Source organism: Bos grunniens, chromosome 9 (assembly GCF_055505025.1).
Source record: "Bos grunniens cultivar Pamir isolate PY7600 chromosome 9, Bosgru_T2T1.0, whole genome shotgun sequence".
Lineage (NCBI taxonomy): Eukaryota > Metazoa > Chordata > Mammalia > Artiodactyla > Bovidae > Bos > Bos grunniens.
Genome location: NC_141173.1, coordinates 88,833,563 through 88,852,586, shown reverse-complemented (window position 1 = coordinate 88,852,586; position 19,024 = coordinate 88,833,563). Strand labels below are relative to the sequence as shown.

At 42.7% G+C, this 19,024-nt stretch overlaps 1 protein-coding gene across 8 annotated transcripts in view; it reads right to left on the bottom strand.

Annotated features, from left to right (window-relative positions):
- Positions 1-19,024, bottom strand: part of PLEKHG1 (pleckstrin homology and RhoGEF domain containing G1) — a 249,041-nt gene that overhangs the window by 71,135 nt on the left and 158,882 nt on the right. For all 8 annotated transcript variants that reach the window (XM_086318316.1, XM_086318314.1, XM_086318312.1 and 5 more), the window contains one exon: positions 4,141-4,241. In XM_086318316.1, the coding sequence (XP_086174442.1) occupies positions 4,141-4,241 (101 nt within the window). The remainder of the gene's footprint in view (positions 1-4,140; positions 4,242-19,024) is intronic.

Genomic DNA, 19,024 nt, shown 5'->3' with positions numbered 1-19,024 from the left:
ATAGATTTGCCAGATAGTTGTATCTTTGAAATCAATTGATGTAGGGTATAGAACAGAGGGCTCATAAGAGGCATTAACATAAAAAGTCACAACAATACTGTTACTTAATGAAATATAATAGTAAAGACATTTAAGCTCTAAATTCAGTCCAGAGTTAAGAGAAAGGAAATAAAAGTAAATAGGGAGAAAATAATACAGACAATTAACTGTAAAAATTAAACAGAAAAATATTCTTGGAAATAATAAAAAAAAATGAGAAATATTAGTTGAGATTCAACAAAACCAGGTGTTTAAAATAGGCTTCCATCAATAGAAGAATGGATAAGAAGATGTGGTACATATCTACTATGGAATATTACTAAGTCATTAAAAAGAATAAAATAAGGCCATTTGCAGCAACATGGATGAACCCAGAGATTATTATCATACTGAGTGGATTTAGTCAGATAGAGATAGGAAAATGTCATATGATATCACTTGTCCACAGAATCTAAAACAAATGAAACAAATACAAGACAGAAACAGACTCACAGACTTAGTGAACAAACTGATGTTTACTAGAGTGTAAGGGGCATTTGGGCAGTTTGGGATTGACATGTACATGCCGCTATATTTAAAATGGATAACCAACATGGATCTGCTGTATAGTACTGGGAACTCTGCTCAATATACTGTAACAATCTAACTGGGGAAAGGATTTGAAAAAGAATAGATTCATATGTGTGTGTATATAAATATACATATGTGTATATACATATATATATATACATATAAAACTGAATCACTTTGTTGTACACCTGAAACTAACACAACATTGTTAACCAACTATACTCCAGTATAAAATAAAAAGTTAAAAATAAACAAAATAAAAAAATCAAAATAGGCTAGGTTGGTTTTCTAGCTCTATGTCCTAGAGCAGAGGGCTTTCTACACTGTTTCCTCCGTGCAAACAATGTGCATACATTCTGCATCTTACCTGCCTCAGAGCTGCTGAGAGGATGAAAGGAGACAATGCATGTGCAGGAGATTTACAAACGTGATCTACCAAAGGGACGGGCATGAGCACCATCAGCTAGAATCGTGTCCCCTCTGATGGCTCACCTGTCATCATCACCCTGACTCAGGTTTACTTTAGTCACGTCTGATTTCCTTGTTCAGCAAACACCAAAGAGAGAAGCACAGAGAACAATTCAGGCATATAAAGACCTGTCTTCCATCTTTTGCAGCTGAGGTCCCTTCTTGTTGACACTGGGGGCTACTACTGTCTCGTCTTCCTTTAAATTAGGAGACACAGGAAGCTTTAAACTCCAAGGAGTAGAAAACCCTTCCTGCCTGGACTGTGCCACAATGCCACAAATCAAGACCTGAAAAGCAGGGCTCTGTTCTGGCAGGAGGGAATGTGGCTAAATGCCTGGGGCTTGGAGTCAGAGGAGCCCAGACTTATATAAAGCGATAATGCACATAAAGCTCTATGGCCTCTGGCATGGATAAGCACTAGATAAACAGTCATTATAGTCAACACACAGCCAAACCACCAGAAAGCTGAGGCCAGGGCCTCCCAATGCTAGGCCTGATTCCACTTCCCGGGTTACTGAACCATCAGGGAGCTCTGGGTGGAGAAGCCACTCATGGTTGCTCGGACTATTACCCTCAGAGCTGCTAAATGAAGCCTGCTCCAACATCAGCACGTTACTAATGCACATGCAGATTCTAAATTCTCTAATCCCATTTTCTAATGCCATTCTTCTATTTTCTTTTTATTGTATTTATTTTATCTAGACAGTGTTTCTCAACCATGGCTGCACATCTCTTGTTGTTCAGTTGCTAAGTCATGTCCAACTCTTTGTGACCCCATGGACTCCAGTAGCATGCCTGGCTCCTCTGTCCTCCACTGTCTCCCGGAGTTTGCTCAAATTCATGTCCATTGAGTCGGTGATGCTATCTATCTCATCCTCTGTTGCCTCCTTCTCCTTTTGTCTTCAATCTTTCCCAGCATCTGAAGACCTTTTAAAAAATCTTGATGCCCTGGTCCCACCACAGACCCATTAATTAGAACTTTTGGGGGCAGAAGTCATCATATTAAAAACAAAACAAAGCACAATCCTTCCCAGGGGATTCCAATGTGTAGCCGGGGTTCAGAACCACTGTCTTAGAACATACAAATTGGTTTTCAAAGTCTACTGAGTCCAACGAAAGAGATGTTGCAGCATTGGCTTTTTTTTCATATTCCAGGCTTTCAAAATTAAGGGATAGGTTGATAATTTAAACATGTCTCCCAGAGGTCAGGCTTGGGCTAGGTGTTCGGGATCCACATGGACATTAGGGAAAGCCAAGGAGATGTGGATCCTACCCTCAAGGACCTCACATACACTAACTTCAGTATTATAATTTACACTCTGGTTGAGTGATCCCATGATGGGGCATTATAGAACTCTCTAAGGAGGTTTTACTGTAACTCCGGGCTTCCCAGGTGGTACCAGTGGCAAAGAATCTGCCTGCCAATGCAGGGGACACAAGAGATACAGGTTTGATCCCTGGGTCAGGAAGATCCCCTGAAGGAGGGCATGGCAATCCACTGCAGTATTCTTGCCTGGAGAACTCCCATGGACAGAGGAGCCTGGGGGCTATAGTCCATGGGGTTGCACAGACTCAGACACGACTGAAGCGACTTAGCACACAGGCAAGCAATAAACCCTATAGAGATAGGAAGATATGAACAAGACTTGAAATGAGGGAGGGCATTATGTCTCAATAAACCCACTATAAGTTGAAAACGTCCAAACTCAGAAATGCATTGACTTCCCTGGTGGTCCAGGGGTTAAGAATCTGTCAATTTAAGGGACACAGCTTTGATTCCTGGTCTGGGAAGATTTCACATGCCACGGGGAAACTAAGCCTGTGTGCCACAACAACTAAGCCATGCTCTAGAGGCCGTGCTCAGCATCAAGAGAAGTCCCTGCAACTAGAGAGTGGCCCCTGATCACTGCAACTAGAGAAAGCCTACAAGCAGCAATGAAGATGCAGCCAATCCAAAAATAAATACAAAATTTTAAAGATGCTTTAAAAATACACTTGATCAACTGAACACAAAAGCCTCACCTCACCTACCTTCAATGTGTTCAGAACACTTACACGAGCCTCCAGCTGGGCAAAACTATCCAATACAGAGCCTCTTTGGTAATAAAATGTTGACTGTCTCATGCAATGTATTGAATACTGTACTAAAAGTGAAAACAGAATGCTGTAAGTGTATTGGTTCTTTACCATTGTGATCGTGTGTCTGACTGAGAGGTGTAGCTCACTCCCTGGGGAGGAGTGGAGGAAATAAAAATTCAAAATTTGAAATATGGTTTCTACTGAACAGATCTTGTTTTTGCACCATTGTAAAGTAAAAAAAAAAAAAAATTAAAAATCACGAGTTGAAACATCTTAAGTCGGGGACCATCTGTATCCTATCTAAAATTCTCCAAAGAATATAGACATGACCCAGTTGGCATGCAAACCCAGATATGTTGGAAACTAGAGTCTGTGCTCTTTACCTGCCTATTACCTGGTCTTCCAAGAGGTACTAACAGTATAATAACTGATAAGCTCACTCCATCCCCTTCAGCTCCCTGTCTGTCTTATTTCCTATGGTACTTTTCTAAGCCCCGTGCCTGCTAAACAGTAGGTACTCAATGGATGTCTGAATTAAATTAAGTACTATAAATTTAAATTATTAATTTGCATTAATATCTGTTATGATTAAAGTATTTATTGTGTGTTTACTCTCTTGCCCACTCCTTAGGCAGAGAAAAGATTTTAGAAAATCCAGTGGGAGTGGAGATGCTGGGGACTGAGGCAGGATATATTTTTGGATGCCCTGTTCACCTGCCATTGTGGAACGAAGATGCCTCTGTTCTGTCATGGTGAATAGGTCTCTTCTCTGAGCCAGGAGGATAGAATGGGATGGGATTCTGAATTAATCTGAGACTCATACACAAACAAGGATGTTTCCAAGTAGAAAACTTCATGGCATGATAGCTCACAGAAATTGATGAAGTGGAATCAGGATTTCTGTTAAGTTTTCTGAGGCCACCTTCATTTGAGAAAAACTCATAATGTTCTTATGTGAGAACGATCTTCTGAGTATTAACTTACCTATTAAAGTGGTAGATATCCTGTATGTTTCCAAAAAGGGCTGATCTTTCATCTGTCCCCAGAGGAAGTTTCGTTTGGTCCCTGATACAGTCAAGGTAATCCTGTGAAATCAACAAGAGAGATGTCATAAATACTCCTGTTCTTTTCCAAGGCATCTTTAGTTATGTGTGGTGAACCTCTCATATCCATTTCAAGTAATTATTATGCTAATGTGCTCATTAACTCTATGATGAGAATACAGAATCTCTTTTATTAATAATGATAATATTTCCATATTTATAGAGCAGGGAGTTTGAGCAAGGAGAAAGGGTGTATATACATTAAAATGTGCGTGTGTGTGTGTGTGCGTGCGCTCAGTGGTGTCCGACTCTTTGTGACCTCCATGGACTGTAGCCCACCAGGCTCCTCTGTCCATGGAATTCTCCAGGCAAGAAGACTGGAGTGGGTTGCCATGCCCTCCTCCAGGGGATCTTCCCGACCTAGGGATCAAACCCCAGTCTCCTGAGTTGCAGCAGAGTCTTTATTGTCTGAGCCACCAGGGAAGCCCTTTATTAACATATCTACACCTAAAATGTATTAGATCGTCCCTAGATGGATAACATAATGACCATGGTTACCAATAAAGTCAGACTTCTGGCATAACAACACTGCCTGCTGTCCCCTCAACTGATTTATTAATATATGATAAAAAGATACTGCAAAATTCATACAATGGGAAGCCAGGAATAAAATTGTGAAATGCAAAGAAATTGTTTCAAACATCACCTTTTTAAGTCAGAAAGCTGTTGTGAAACTATAGAACTAAATGCATCCTCAAATGCTAGTTTAAAAAATGCTTTCTCAACATTATATGTTTTTTAAAATAAACATATACTTCACTCATCCTATCTAATAGACCATGTTAAGGAGCTATGGACTGCATTGAAATGATTTTATCCATTTTAACATGGCAACAACTCCCAGCTGAGCTAACGTGGCGTGGGCTCAGGCCCACAGTGGGTTAAATGGATGTGGCTTAGAAGCTATTTGAACTGCTGAGAGAGGGGAAAACTGTTCTCCATGCTGTGTGCTGAGTCCCTGAGTGTCCCCCTTGTCCCAGCCAGACTTGAAAAGAGAACTCTGTAGGAGGCAAGAAAACAATAAAGAAAAAAGTGAAAACAGCTGAAATAACGTAAAATTAAAAATAAATAGTCCCCCACCCTGGGCTGAACAATACAGGATGGTTCTCCACCAGACGTCACCCGGAGCTCTGCAGCTCCTGGGGAAGTCTCGGCAGGGGGGGCTAGTCAGCCAGACCCTGAAAATCCCAGCCCTGGACTGCATTCCAATGGCCAGTCACAAACACAACAGTGTTCAGGCACAACTAGTGAAAGGAGAAGCTGAAATGTGAGAAGCGTAAGATAATTGTTGCTTTTGTCTTTTAATAAGCCACAGCCTCCCTCTCCTGCCCTTCATGCTCCTCAAATGAAAACCAGACAGGGCTTCATCAGGAACTGTCTCCCTAGCATGGTTCACAGACTGCGTCAAATAACTAACCATTCTGGTTCTTAAAATCATGGTCATGCAGGAACTGACGTTCATAAGCCTTTTTATGTTTTAACAAGCTTGATGGTGACATCTTTTCTTCTTCAGAAAGCGGTCATCTCAATAAGAAATTAGACTCGCAAGGTTTAAGTGTGTAATTGCCATCAGAACCCCACAAGAGCAAGACCCAGCCTCCTTACTTTTATGACTGGAACGATTATAGGGAGCTTCAGTACCTGTACAGGCTCCAGAGATAATGCCCAAATAAAAAATTGTAAAGAAGGCTAGAGTTGAAGAGGGCATTTTGAGCAAGTATGAATCAAAGTGATGTGTCCTCAAAAAAACAAATACGTGTGTTTCTTGACAGTTTCATAAAATTACATGTGGTCCGAAGAGATGGGATGCTAACAGCTAACTGCATTGAATGCTTATATTTGATAGCTTCTTAATACTTTGATTAACATTTTAAAAGGGCACATCAGGTGGTCCAGTGGTTAAGACTGTGTCACCAATGTAGGGGTGGTGAAGGTTCCATCCCTGGTCGGGGAACTAGGATCCTACATGCTGCAAAGAGTGTTAAAAATTTTTTTTAAATAAATGAGCCTTGAAAGTGAAAGTGAAGTTGCTCAGTCGTGTCTGACTCTGTGTGACCCCGAGGACTGTAGTCTACCAGGCTCCTCTGTCCATGGGATTTTCCAGGCAATAGTACTGGAGTGGATTGCTATTTCCTTCTCCAAATGAGCCTTAAAAAATAAATAAAAAGACACAACATATGCAAAATTAAGAAGGTAAACCAGAAGGTTGCAGATGAGTATGAAATTAAAAAAGTTAAATGGAAGATATTGGCAGGCATGACCCACACCCAATAGCAGCATGAAGGCTGGGACAAAGATGATGCGGGGATGCCAGATTCACCTGAATGGCTGCAACGGGGTTTAAGGAGAAAAGGAAGAATCCTTTTTCTCACTTCAAGTGTGAAGCTGGCTCATTGTGCAGAAACCCAATACTAAATTCTTCATGTCAAGGAAGGACCAAGTTGAGGGAGTTGAAGAATTTCATCTGGGGTGAGAGACAAAGAACCGTGGCCCACTTCAAACAGGGGATGGCCCATCTCCAGATGAAAGAGTTTCAAAACCCCAGAGCCCCTGGTAGAGGAACTAGATTTTAAAAGCTGCTTGCTTTCTGACCTCATTGAGAAATAGATCGTTAGGGAGTCCAAAGTTTCGCAGGCCACTCCAGAAAACAGATCAAAGCCATAGGGCCACAACGTGTTCCCCCACTGATCATAACTAAGTCTTTTAAATGTGATACTTTAACCCCAAACCAGTTACTGGAAACTACTGTAGCAGGCACCGCATTAGCAGCTGTAAGCATCTGAAGCCAAAATGAGAGGTTTGGAGCTCGGTGATAATAATAGCTCATTCTGTGCTCAAATGACAGGGTAGAGACACCAATGAAATTTATTAGAGCCTGTCACGCTGCTTATTAATTTTATTGGCTTGATGTCAGCACCTATGGTTACCCTACAGTTAAAAATGATCAATTTAAAACTTTTGCACTGAAAATAATTATTCTCCAAGAGGATCAAAGAAGTCACTCAATGCTGAGGAGGGTAGGATGAGATACACACACAAAAAACAGCTTTACACCATCTGAAAAAGGTTTTATTATAGCACTATGAATTTTGCCTAAAGTATTTCTTTTCTAATCGACAGTTCCACCATTGTAAAATTTGTACATGTGTGCCCTCTTCTCGATAACTTTTTCATTTCTGTGATGTCTGTTATAGAAAATATCCAAGTAAAGTTGAACTCAGTGCTAACTGAAGTGTGGTTAAAGGGACAGCAATCAGTTTGCAAACTACTTCTGATCTACAACAAGGTAAGTGCAGAAGTTGAGACTAAGCCTGGGTAGACTTCTATAGCATTTTGACAGAATGACACTTTTTTGAATCTAATGAAAATTCAGGCTTGTATTTAGCATATCTGATATCTTCTATTTTGTTTTTCTAGTAATTCTTTTTTTGTGTGTGTGGTGTTTTACAAAAATGTCAGTGTGTGGCCAATAGGAACAAACACACACACAGACACACACACACACTCCCAGGCAGTTTGAGAAGGTCTGGTTTAGACAACAGCCCAGCAGAGATGCTGGAGAAAGGATGTTTCCAGAACTGGGACAGAATTCAAACTCAATGTCCTCGGAAGCTCGCTTTATTTACGATGCCCTGAGAGAATTAAGTTAATGTCCCTGCACCTAGCCCCCCACTTTCCCTCTAAAATAATGCTTAATATGTTTAAAAATTACAAACTGTTTAACATGAAAATGAAATTAAACCACAAGAAGAAAAAAATTTATTTAGATCAGCATCTAATTTTTCTACTATTTCTCTCTCCTGAAGATAGTCATATCGTAGAAATAAAACGAAGAAAAGTTCTGTTCATAAATCCTTTTGCTTGAGTTTCAAAATTTCATCTCTTTGGCTTACTCTTTTTGGTCTAGTTTTTGTGTTAGCATTTCCAAATTCCAAGCCCTTTGATATAATGCCTATCTAAGATTATTGGTCTTTATTTTGCAGGAAGCATCTTTTTCAGTTTTTCCAACACCTCCACCTTTTCTAGAAAGTAATCATTTGTTTATAGAAAACCTGCCCGCAAGTTTCATGTATTACTTTGGGATGATGTTGATACGACAATAACTTACATTTGTATGTCAATTTACAGTTTAAAAGCACATTCACATTTATTCATACAAATACTACCCCCCCACCCCCTGCCTCTTTTTGAGGTCATAAGAATGCATGTCAAATTCTGTTTTACAAGTTAGGAATTAAATAAAATGAATAAAACATGATCCCTTCCCCCAAGGAGCTCCCTGTGTAGTTGAAAGACAAATGTAAACAAGTAAATACAATACCGTGTTTAGGCAGCATGACTGATAAATATTCAGCACGTGGGAGACGGTGTGGGGGGGCGCTGTGCAGAAGAGGAAGTGGGCAATTCCAGGGCAGGGAAGTTTCTAGAGGAGGTGGTAACGGTGGAGCTGAGCCTTTAAGGATGACTGATAATTAGAACGGAGAGAAACCTGGAGGAGACCCAATATCCAGGAAGACAGAGCAGAGTAAAGGGGCACAGGGTAGCGAAATGCAGGTGCAGCTAGCACACTAAAAGGAGCTGAGGGACTTCCCTGGGATTCCAGTAGTTACAACTCTGCCCTTCACTGCAGCTGGCACGGGGCTGGATGCCTGGTCAGGGAACTAAGATCCTTTATGCCGCATGAAATGCGCCCCCCCCCAAAAAAAATAAACCAATGAAAGGAGCACAGATGGGCTGAGCGAACAAGGCATGAACAGTGCACATGCACAGAGCCGGGAGGTGGGGCTGCAAAGTGAGAACTGCTAGAGTCAGGACAGGCTTGATCACGGAGAGCCTTCCATGCTCTGTAGGTAGAGGCAACTAGGAAGGATGCCATGAGACCAGTGGTCACTCCAGCATCAGAAAAAGGAACATTAGCTATAACTGCCAGTGCCACACATATATCCACACATCTGTCCAGGCCATCTATCATCTGTCCCAGCATGCATCCATGAACCGGCTGATGGGAGGTGCAGGGAATGAGAAGACAGAGGGAGGACACCTCGAATGACAGGAGGGCAGAAAAGGCAAAGGTGAGCACAGGAGAAGATAGCTGGTGACCACAGAGCCAAGGTGAAGGGCCAAGATGAAAGGCAGAGGACAGGAAGATAAACACCTCTCCCAGGAAGCCTGGGCAGGGGGCACTCTCTATCTAACCAAGTTAACACTGCTCAGTTTTATTTTATGCTGTAGAAAACCGAATTCTAACAAGTCAGAGCACAGGAAATAAAAAGTTCCCTCTTCCTTCTCAAGGGCCTGCCCGTCTCTCTCCAGAGATAACTCTGATTAAAGATGTGGTGTGCATGCTTCTGGGTTATGTTCTGGGGCATAATTATATCTGAAAAAATTATATCTGGAAAAAATGCTATGCTTGATTCACAGCTTTGTTTCTCCATTCAGTATACATAAACATACATAACTCCTATATGTAAACATAGTTCCTTTTCATTCTTTATAACAGCTGCATTGTATTCCACTCAGTAGCTTTATTATAATGTACCTAGTTAATAAAGATTTTGGGAGCGGCACAGACCTATGTGGTAGTAACTGTGAGAGGGCATTCAGAAATGAGTGAGATAGGACCCCTGTCCCTCCAGGGGCTCACGCGAGAGTAAAAGAGAAAGAAAGAAATCTCAGTCTAACAACTTAAGTGTTAGAAGATGTACAAATGGCTGTGAGAGTATAGAAGAATACATTTTCAAATGAAAGAAACCTTTTATCTTTCTTCCAAATAAACCACCAAATGGGGTTTACAGTAAAAGTTCCTGCTGCAGCCTACAGATAAAGCATCAGAAGTCTAATCTTCAAGTTAATCTCTTTTCTTCCTCTATTGATATCCTCGAGTGAGGAAGATATAGCTAAAGAAACGGGAGTCGGGGTGGGGGGCGTGTCTCTGGCCACCCCGTTAGACTGGGAACAAAAGCTCCAACTGTGGGAACAATGTGGTTCCTGAATCTATAGAACTCCCCTCCCCCTAGAGAACTGTACTGAAAATACAATATATCATCAACAGGACTTCGTTGCAGAGAATGGGGGAGGGAAAGAGAAAGAAGGAGGACCAGGGGGAAAGAGAAGAGAAAAAGAGGAGGAAAGAAAAGAGGCAGGAAGAGAAAGAGGGAAGAAAGTGTGAAAGGGGAGGAAAAAAAAGAAAGAAGAGAGAAACACACAAGCAAGTGCAGGACTGAAACCCAGATGAATTTCCAGTTAAAAGGAGCTTCTGTTCCTGATATCAGTTTTCATTCGTTTTCCTAATTGATGGTATAGAGGCTGATCTTAATTGGCCATATGTGGAAGTCAGGATTAATGCTCTGAGATATTTGAGTAAAAGAAGAATTAAAAAAAAACATGGAACTTTCAGCCTCATTTACCTTCTATAATAGTTTCAGTACCTAAGACATCAGTAAAAAATGTTGGGAATGGCCTTCATGCTGAGTGATGACAAATGACACCTGAGACAGCTCAGTGCCCTCTATTGTTTCACTTCTTCCTCCTGAAAGAAGCTGGGGGGGCAGGAGGCGCCCCTGGAGAGGGGAGAGGAGGACAGCTGGCCTTGCAAAGGGGGAGGCTCAGGCAGTTTGTCCAGAAACAGAAACTTGGGGGTGGGGTGGGGATGCAGGAGTTCCGTTAAAAACAGTAGTACTGAGTAGTAAGAGCAAATACAGCCCTGGGGAATATTCGGTTGGTTTTCCTCTAGAACTGTAAGCAGAAAATACTTAATGAACTGGCAGCCTACACATGATAGAAGCAAGATATCAACAAACAGGATTCCCCTTTACATATCAAAGTCCTTAAAGCACATAGCGGCCCATCTTTGTCTACACTTCTGACAACCATTATAAAAATTGTCAGGGCTTCCTTGGTGGCTCGGTGGTAAAGAATCTGCCTGCCAATGCAGGAGATGCGGGTTCCATCCCTGATCTGGGAAGATCCCACACGCCTCGCAACAACTAAGCCTGTGTGCCGCAACTATCGAGCCCATGCTCCAGAGCCTGGGAGCCGCACCTACTGAAGCCCGTGAGCCCTGGAGCCCATTCTCTGCAACAACAGAGGCCACAGCAATGAGAAGCCTGCACATTGTAACTACAGACGGGCAGCTCACTGCAGCTAGAGAAAAGCCCGTGCAGCCATGACGACCCAGCACAGCCAAAAATAAATAAATAAATAAAATTAAAAATAATCAGTTGTCTTTATTTACTTCATATTGCTGTCAGGATGAAGAATTTGATGAATATAAGCAAATCTAAACATGTTACAATTAAGAAGCAGGGTACAAATTTAACACTAAAATTAATCTCTTCTATTACCCTTTAGTTATAACAAAAAAGAAAATTTCTTAGAAGAGTTCCTTCTGTAATAAACAGCAAAAAAACCCCAAAAAACCCTTAATTTTCTATTGCTTTGTTAAATCTTTATTCTAAAAATTGTGCTTAGGGTTTCCAAGTTACATTGACAATTTTCTCATACGCTGCTGCCGCTGCTAAGTCGCTTCAGTTGTGTCCGACCCTGTGCAACCCCATAGACGGCAGCCCACCAGGCTCCCCCATCCCTGGGATTCTCCAGGCAAGAACACTGGAGTGGGTTGCCATTTCCTTCTCCAATGCTTGAAAGTGAAAAGTGAAAGTGAAGTCGCTCAGTCATGTCCGACTCTTAGCGACCCCATGGACTGCAGCCTACCAGGCTCCTCCGTCCATGGGAGTTTCCAGGCAAGAGTACTGGAGTGGGGTGCCATCACCTTCTCCTCTCATACACTAAAGCTCTTAAAACAAGACAGGTGGACACACACCCATGAAGAGGTCCTGCTGTATGTTGAGATATCTTTCCATACTTATTTGAAACCTACCATTCCTTTTTTTCCTCTGTACTCTTTGATCATCATTTCTAGCTACCAAAAAAAGGAGCAAAGCATTTCTGGGATAATCTATGTGCTTACTGAACGTGCATAAATACAAAATATGTTCAAAATCTTTAAAATGGGCAACCAGAGAGTTTGCCAGGCTGCCTGCAGTAGGGCATGGCACTAGGGTCCTAGTGGGTGCTGACAAGACAGGGCAGAAAGTTTATTAACCACTCTCTTGAGTCCGTCTAGTCAAGGCTATGGTTTTTCCAGTGGTCATGTATGGATGTGAAGAAAGCTGAGCGCCGAAAAATTGATGCTTTTGAACTGTGGTGTTGGAGAAGACTCTTGAGAGTCCCTTGGACTGCAAGGAGATCCAACCAGCCCATTTCAGTCCTGGCTGTTCTTTGGAAGGAATGATGCTAAAGGTGAAACTCCAATTCTTTAGCCACCTCATTCGAAGAGTTGACTCATTGGAAAAGACTCTGATGCTGGGAAGGATTGGGGGCAGGAGGAGAAGGGGATGACAGAGGATGAGATGGCTGGATGGCATCACCGGCTCAATGGACATGAGTTTGGGTGAACTCCGGGAGTTGGTGATGGACAGGGAGGCCTGGCATGCTGCGATTCATGGGGTCGCAAAGAGTCAGACACGACTGAGCAACTGAACTGAACTGAGTCCTCTGGTCACCCTATTTTTTTGTTTTTCTTCTGACTCTTGTCATGCTTTCCTTCTCACTGGGTTAACTTGACTTACCATTGTTGTTTAGTCACTAAGTTATGTCTAACTCTTTGTGCCCTCCATGGACTGTAGCCCACCAGATTCCTCTGGCCTTGGGATTTCCCAGGCAAGAATACCGGAGTGGGTTGCCATTTCCTACTCCAGGGGATCTTCCTGACCCAGGGATCAAACCCGAGTCTCTTATGTCTCCTGCATTGGCAGGTGGGTTCTTTACTGCTGAGCCCCCTGGAGGCCCCTTCCTTAGAATATACTCCTCCCCCCTTTCAGTCTCCAAGTAAGAAGGCTGACACAGATGCAATTAGATGTGACGGTAATCCTTCAGGAGGAAAAATGAAGAAAAGGCTGATGAGGTGACAGAGGGATGTGTGTCCTGGCAAAGCTTTGAGTACTGAAAATAAGAACCTGATTCATCTCAATTACAATCCTGGCACTGCTGCTATAATTTGAAACATGGTAATTAAGAAAAATTAAATAAAGCCCAAGGGGCTCTGTGTATGGGAAAGAAAAAAAAAAAGACCGGTAAGATAAATGTACATTATTAGATCATCTGAGGTTTAACTCCTCCTCACTGCTATTTACTACTACTGCTATTATTATCATCATTATTACTATTATTATCTGGTTTGGGGCTAGGTACTGAGCTCACTACTTTATATGCATTATCTCATTTAATCTTCATAGCAACCCCAGGAGGTGAGCCCCATTATTAATCCCATTTTGCTGGATGCTTAGAAAGGTTCAATTGGGATTTCCCTAGGGTCCAGTGGCTAAGACTCCACTCCCTATGCAGAGGGCCCAGGTTCCACTTCTGGTCAGGGAACTAGATCCCACTAAGAGTTCCATTGCTGCAGCTAAGACCTGGTACAGTCAAATAAATAATTAAAAAAAAAAAAAAAGTGTTTAATTGCTCCCCAGAGAGTGAGTGACTTAGCTGCATTCAAACCTTCAAACCAGTACCAGCTGACTACAGCTTGGCCCCCAAAAGGGTTTTAGTTCTTAAACAGGTGGCTTAGTGTAAAGAATCCACCTCCCAGTGAAGGAGGCACAGGAGACCTGGGTTCAATCCCTGGGTCAGAAAGATCCCCTGGAGGAGGGCATGGCAACCCACTCCAGTATTCTTGCCTGGACAACCCATGGACAGAGAAGCCTGGCGGGCAACAGTCCATGGGGTTGCAAAGAGTCAGACAAAACTGAGCACGTACCCACGGTATCTTCAGAAGTAGGAGAAGTTTGCTGTTGACTTTAGGACCACATCCGGTTTTTATTAGGTATGCGTTAGGAGCCTACTAAAATGATAGCTTTCACTGACTGCTGTGCACCAGGACTGTCAGGTACTGTATCTGAATTAATGTTAGTCCATTCACAGGATGGAATGGCTCAGCAGGTAAGGAATCCACCTGCTACAGAGGACATACAGGAGAGCAGCTTTGATCCCTGGGTCCCGAAGATCCCCTGGAGGAGGAAAATGGCAACCCACTCCAGTACTTGCGCCTGAACAATCCCATGGACAGAGGAGCCTGGCAGGCTACAGTCCATAGCGTGGAAAAGGGTTGGGCATGACTGAGCACATTCACAGGATGAACCCACTTGCTTCACATGTTCATCAGTCCACACCCCAGGCCTGGGCTTCCATCAGCCAAGCGTGCCAGCTCTCAGCCACGTGCCGTTTTACTTTCAACAGTGGCTCATGCTTCCCATCTTGCTCATAGGTGCTTTTCCTCTCCTTAGTGCAAGGTTCTCTACCCCTTCAAAGCATCCTGCTTCCCTTGCCAGTCTCCCCCAGGGTCGGTCATTTCACCCCTCTTTATTTGCATGACTTTACATAGCTAGCTCTCCCCTTAGGAACGCACTCCTTTACAAAGTCAATCATGTGGAAATGCTATAAATGAATTTTTCCTGTTCTCCCAGCACCATGCTACTTTTAAGTACATTAAGAAAAAAAAAAAAGTATACAATGGAGAGCCTGGAAAGCAGAGAGTTTAAAAGCTAAGGAGTCAGGAATCACTATAAAATGAAGATCAATCAGCAATGAAGAGACAAACAGCAGCTCTGAAAGCATGGCTTTTAGAGGAAAGGGTTGATGTGCTGACAGGAAATATACAACAAGGTGCAGCATCCGCGTAGCAAAATTTCCTTACAAATGTGGGTAAGTGACCCTGGAAGGGGTTTTACTGCTTCACAGGGGAGCATGTACCATAGTCAGCTTATTAGAGTAACAAGCCTTTGACAACAGTCAGTCTGATATTTGTCCTCGGTGCTCTGACCAACTCCATGGAACTCACTTCGTACACCGATGGCTCGAAGGTTTCCACTAAATATCAAAAGGTGGCCATGGATTTGTCAGCAAAACATTTCCCGTTTGCAAGTAAAAAAAAAAAACACCCATACCTCCCCTGAGTGCTTTTAATTCTAGAGCACCAGACATTTGGAAATAAGGACACCAAAGAATGGCCCATTAAAACAGATACAGTCTGTTTTGCCACATACACGTGACCAGCGAGTGTATGCTTGACCTAATGATGTGCAGGGCAGTAATTAACTAGATGATTTATTTAATGAGTTGGAGCACTTTCCAGTCTCGTACTGAGACAGGAACTGTGATATAGGTAATTTCCATAGCAATTGGTCTGTACACAGTAGGTGTTCAAATAGCGTTCACTTGATGGACAGAAAACAAGGCCTTAGACACAGAAGCCTAGTAAGATTTATGCTAATTTGCTTGGAACTCTAACCTTGGAACAAAATAAAGATTCAACCAAGCCCCCAAGACAGGGGTACCTGGACAATATTAATAGAAAGAGGAAAAAGCTGGAAGACATTACTCTTCCTCCCACTACTGAGTCACACAGTTTGATGATGACCCTGGAGGTCAAGCTATTCTACTTGAAAACTGCAGTACAAAGAGGCTGGATATTTTAAAGTACAGAACCCGCACAAAGACTGATCTCTTTATGGGTAGTTTTTCTATGAGGATGACTGTGATTATACCCTGGCAGCATTAGGTAATTCACTGCTAAATATGGAAATGCATAGGGGAAACTGTTCCGTTCATTGTACCCAAAACAATGAGCAGCCCTCAGGATGTATCTTATTGCTTCTCTGACTACACTGCTGTTGATCTCATCACAGCACTATCTTAACCAGTTACTTACTGACACAGAAACAGCGAAGGGCTTGGTGACCTCCAGGGGAGCTGGAAGAGGTGCTATGTGGAGGGTAAAATGGGGTCCAGGTGGGCCGGCATGATGGGACGTGCCCCAGAAACTGGACTTTCCTGAAGTGTGCTGGGCCTCTTGCTCAGTTGTATCCGACTCTTTGTGACCCTTTGGACTGAAGCCTACCAGGCTCCTCTGTCCATGGGATTTTCCAGGCAAGAATACTGGAGTGGGTTGCCATTTCTCCAGGGGAATCTTCCTGACCAGGGATTAAACCCTCGTTTCCTGTATTTCAGGTGGATTTTTTTTACCGCTTAGCCATTGGGGAAGTCCAAATGTAGATCCTTAAGGTATAGACTCCCCTGTCCATAGAGTTCTCCAGGCCAGAATACTAGAGTGGGTAGCCAGTCCCTTCTCCAGGGATCTCCCTGACCCGGGCGTGCAACCCAGGTCTCCTGCATTGCAGCCAGATTCTCAGCCACCAGGGCCTCTTGAATGGGGCAAATTAAAAAATCTCCTTTTGTTTTATTGGAACCCTGATTCTGATTCCAGGACCCAGAGAGTAGGACATGTGATTTGGAAAAAAACTAATTTTTCTCTTCTCTTCAATCCAAGCACAATGTCCACGGCTGTCTTGTTACTTAGAACTGAGAGAGAGCGAGAGGCAACGTGCCCTGTCTTCTCATGGGTCACCGTCATTACACATTCCTGTCTTACTGCCAAGACTATCCCCTGCTGTCCTAACCTGGCTGACTCCTCCTTCCAGGAATCTCGCTCTGATCCTCCCATCCCCAGTCTGGGTCAGGTGCTCGCCAGAGCATTCACATTTATAATTCCATGATAAAGGAAGCCAGAGGAATCAATGCCTAGGGCTCTAAAAATCTCTTGGCAGCTCCCTCTGTCCCACAAAACTGATGTCGACAATGGCCAGAGTTTCTGTTGTAAGCTTTCCCAGCTGAATGGCTGCAGAGTGAATTCCTGTGAACCTGGTCCATCTGCTACTTGGGCAAAGCAGAGCTCGGAAAGAAAGGGTTAACCGAGTCCCTGGCAGCTCTCCCACAAGCTCTCCAAGTGGCAAAAGCTGTACTGGATGTAACCCAACCCAGTTCCTCTTTCTCTCCCTCCCCTCCCCTCCATCTCAGGGACAGTCTTTATGCAGCAGGGCCTCTCAAGGATGACAAAGGATCCTAAACTCTTGCATTCCTTTTTGACTATCTTCCCGCCCACCTACCTCCTGAAACGCTTCCTTCATCAAAAGTAGATTAACTCTCACCCTTTTTTCTATATACATTTGCATTGGGAACCCCATTTACAAGGCCGTATACAGCCCCCTGGACTGAGTGATTTATACAGGGCTTTATGGAAAACAGGACAAAAGCGCAGTCTTTACAGCCATCCTGTGTTGATTGTAGGCTGCCCCAGTAGCCAGAGTGGTGGTCGCCTCCCGACTCATCTCCCACTTAAAGGTTAACAGCTTAACTTTAAGCCCCATTATAAAACTGAGGGAACACTTGTAGCAGTTCTCCTTGGTCCAAAGAGAGAGAAAAAAAAAGGCTTGGTTCAGAAGAAAATATCTTAAAGTGTTTTTTTAAAAGAATGGCTCACTCTGCCTCCCCCAAACACACACACACACACACACACACACACACACACACACATCCCACAATGTCCTCAAGCAGCATTCTGAGAAAACAGGAATAATTTTGCCTCAAAGTGATTCTGCCGTTTGAAACCAAAGACTTAGCCTGTGGCTTCGCTCCAGTTTTTATGTGACCTACTTTGCGTTGTGTGTGTATGTGTGTGCCCATGATTTAAGCACAAAAATCACCATGAATCCTTTATATTAGTTTAATGAAACAAAAATGTTCACATTTAGGACAAGTACTCCATTTTGCTTTGGGTTGGATAGATGCTTATAATTTCTCATCAGGCCCTCCTTACACAGTAAGGACAAGACTCACTTTTTATAAAGGGTCATCTCACTTTTGTTAAGGGATCAGTTATAGAAAATTTCCTCTAAGAATTAAAAGTTAATTATAATTAATGAAATTCTGACACATGCTAAAACATGGATGAACCTTGGAAACATTACGCTAAGTGAAAGAACCCAGATGCAGAAGGACAACTATTGCTTGATTCTAGCAAATTCATAGGCAGAAAGTAGACTGGAGGTCGCCAGGGGCTGGGGAAAGGGGCCTGGGGAGTTACTGTCTAATAGGCACAGAGCTTCTTTTTGGGATGAAATGGATAGTGGTGATGATTGTACAACATTGTGTATGTGTCTACTGCCACTGAACTGTACATTTACACGAGGTAAACTTTATGTTATGTACAATTAACAACAGTGGAAAACATTTAAGTCAAAACAGAAACAGACTCACAGCCATGGAAAACAAATTTATGGTTACTGAAGGAGAAAGGGGTGGGGGGAGTTGTCAGGGAGGGATAAATGAGGAGTTTGGGATTAACATAATGCATACTACTATATACAAAAAAACAACACAGTCTGACGTACAGCAGAGGAGACTACAGTCACTATTTTATAATGAAAAATAATCTGAAAAAAATATGTAAATCACTTTGCTGTATACCTGAAACAATACTGTAAACCAATTATATTTCAATAAAAGTCAATTATCATAATTAAAAGATCACCTTGTTTATGAAGACCAGGAATCAGGCAATATATTTTAGATGCTATAACAAACATAAAGTTCTGGCTACTCAGGTTCATCAGTGAGGACCCTGGTTATGCTCTGGGGCATAATTCACAAGTGAAACTCACCAGGGGGATAAGGTGGGTTTGCACCACTCTAAACGGTCCTATGTTAATTCATGTACTTTAAGGAGCTCTTCCTCTGGCTCCTCAGTGCAACCACATCCACTCCTTCTGCCCCCTCCATCCTCTTGCTGTGGGTTAGGAAACCAAATAATTAAGCTTATTTAATTAATTAATTTATTTGCTGGGCTGCAAGGCTTGTGGGATCTTAGTTCC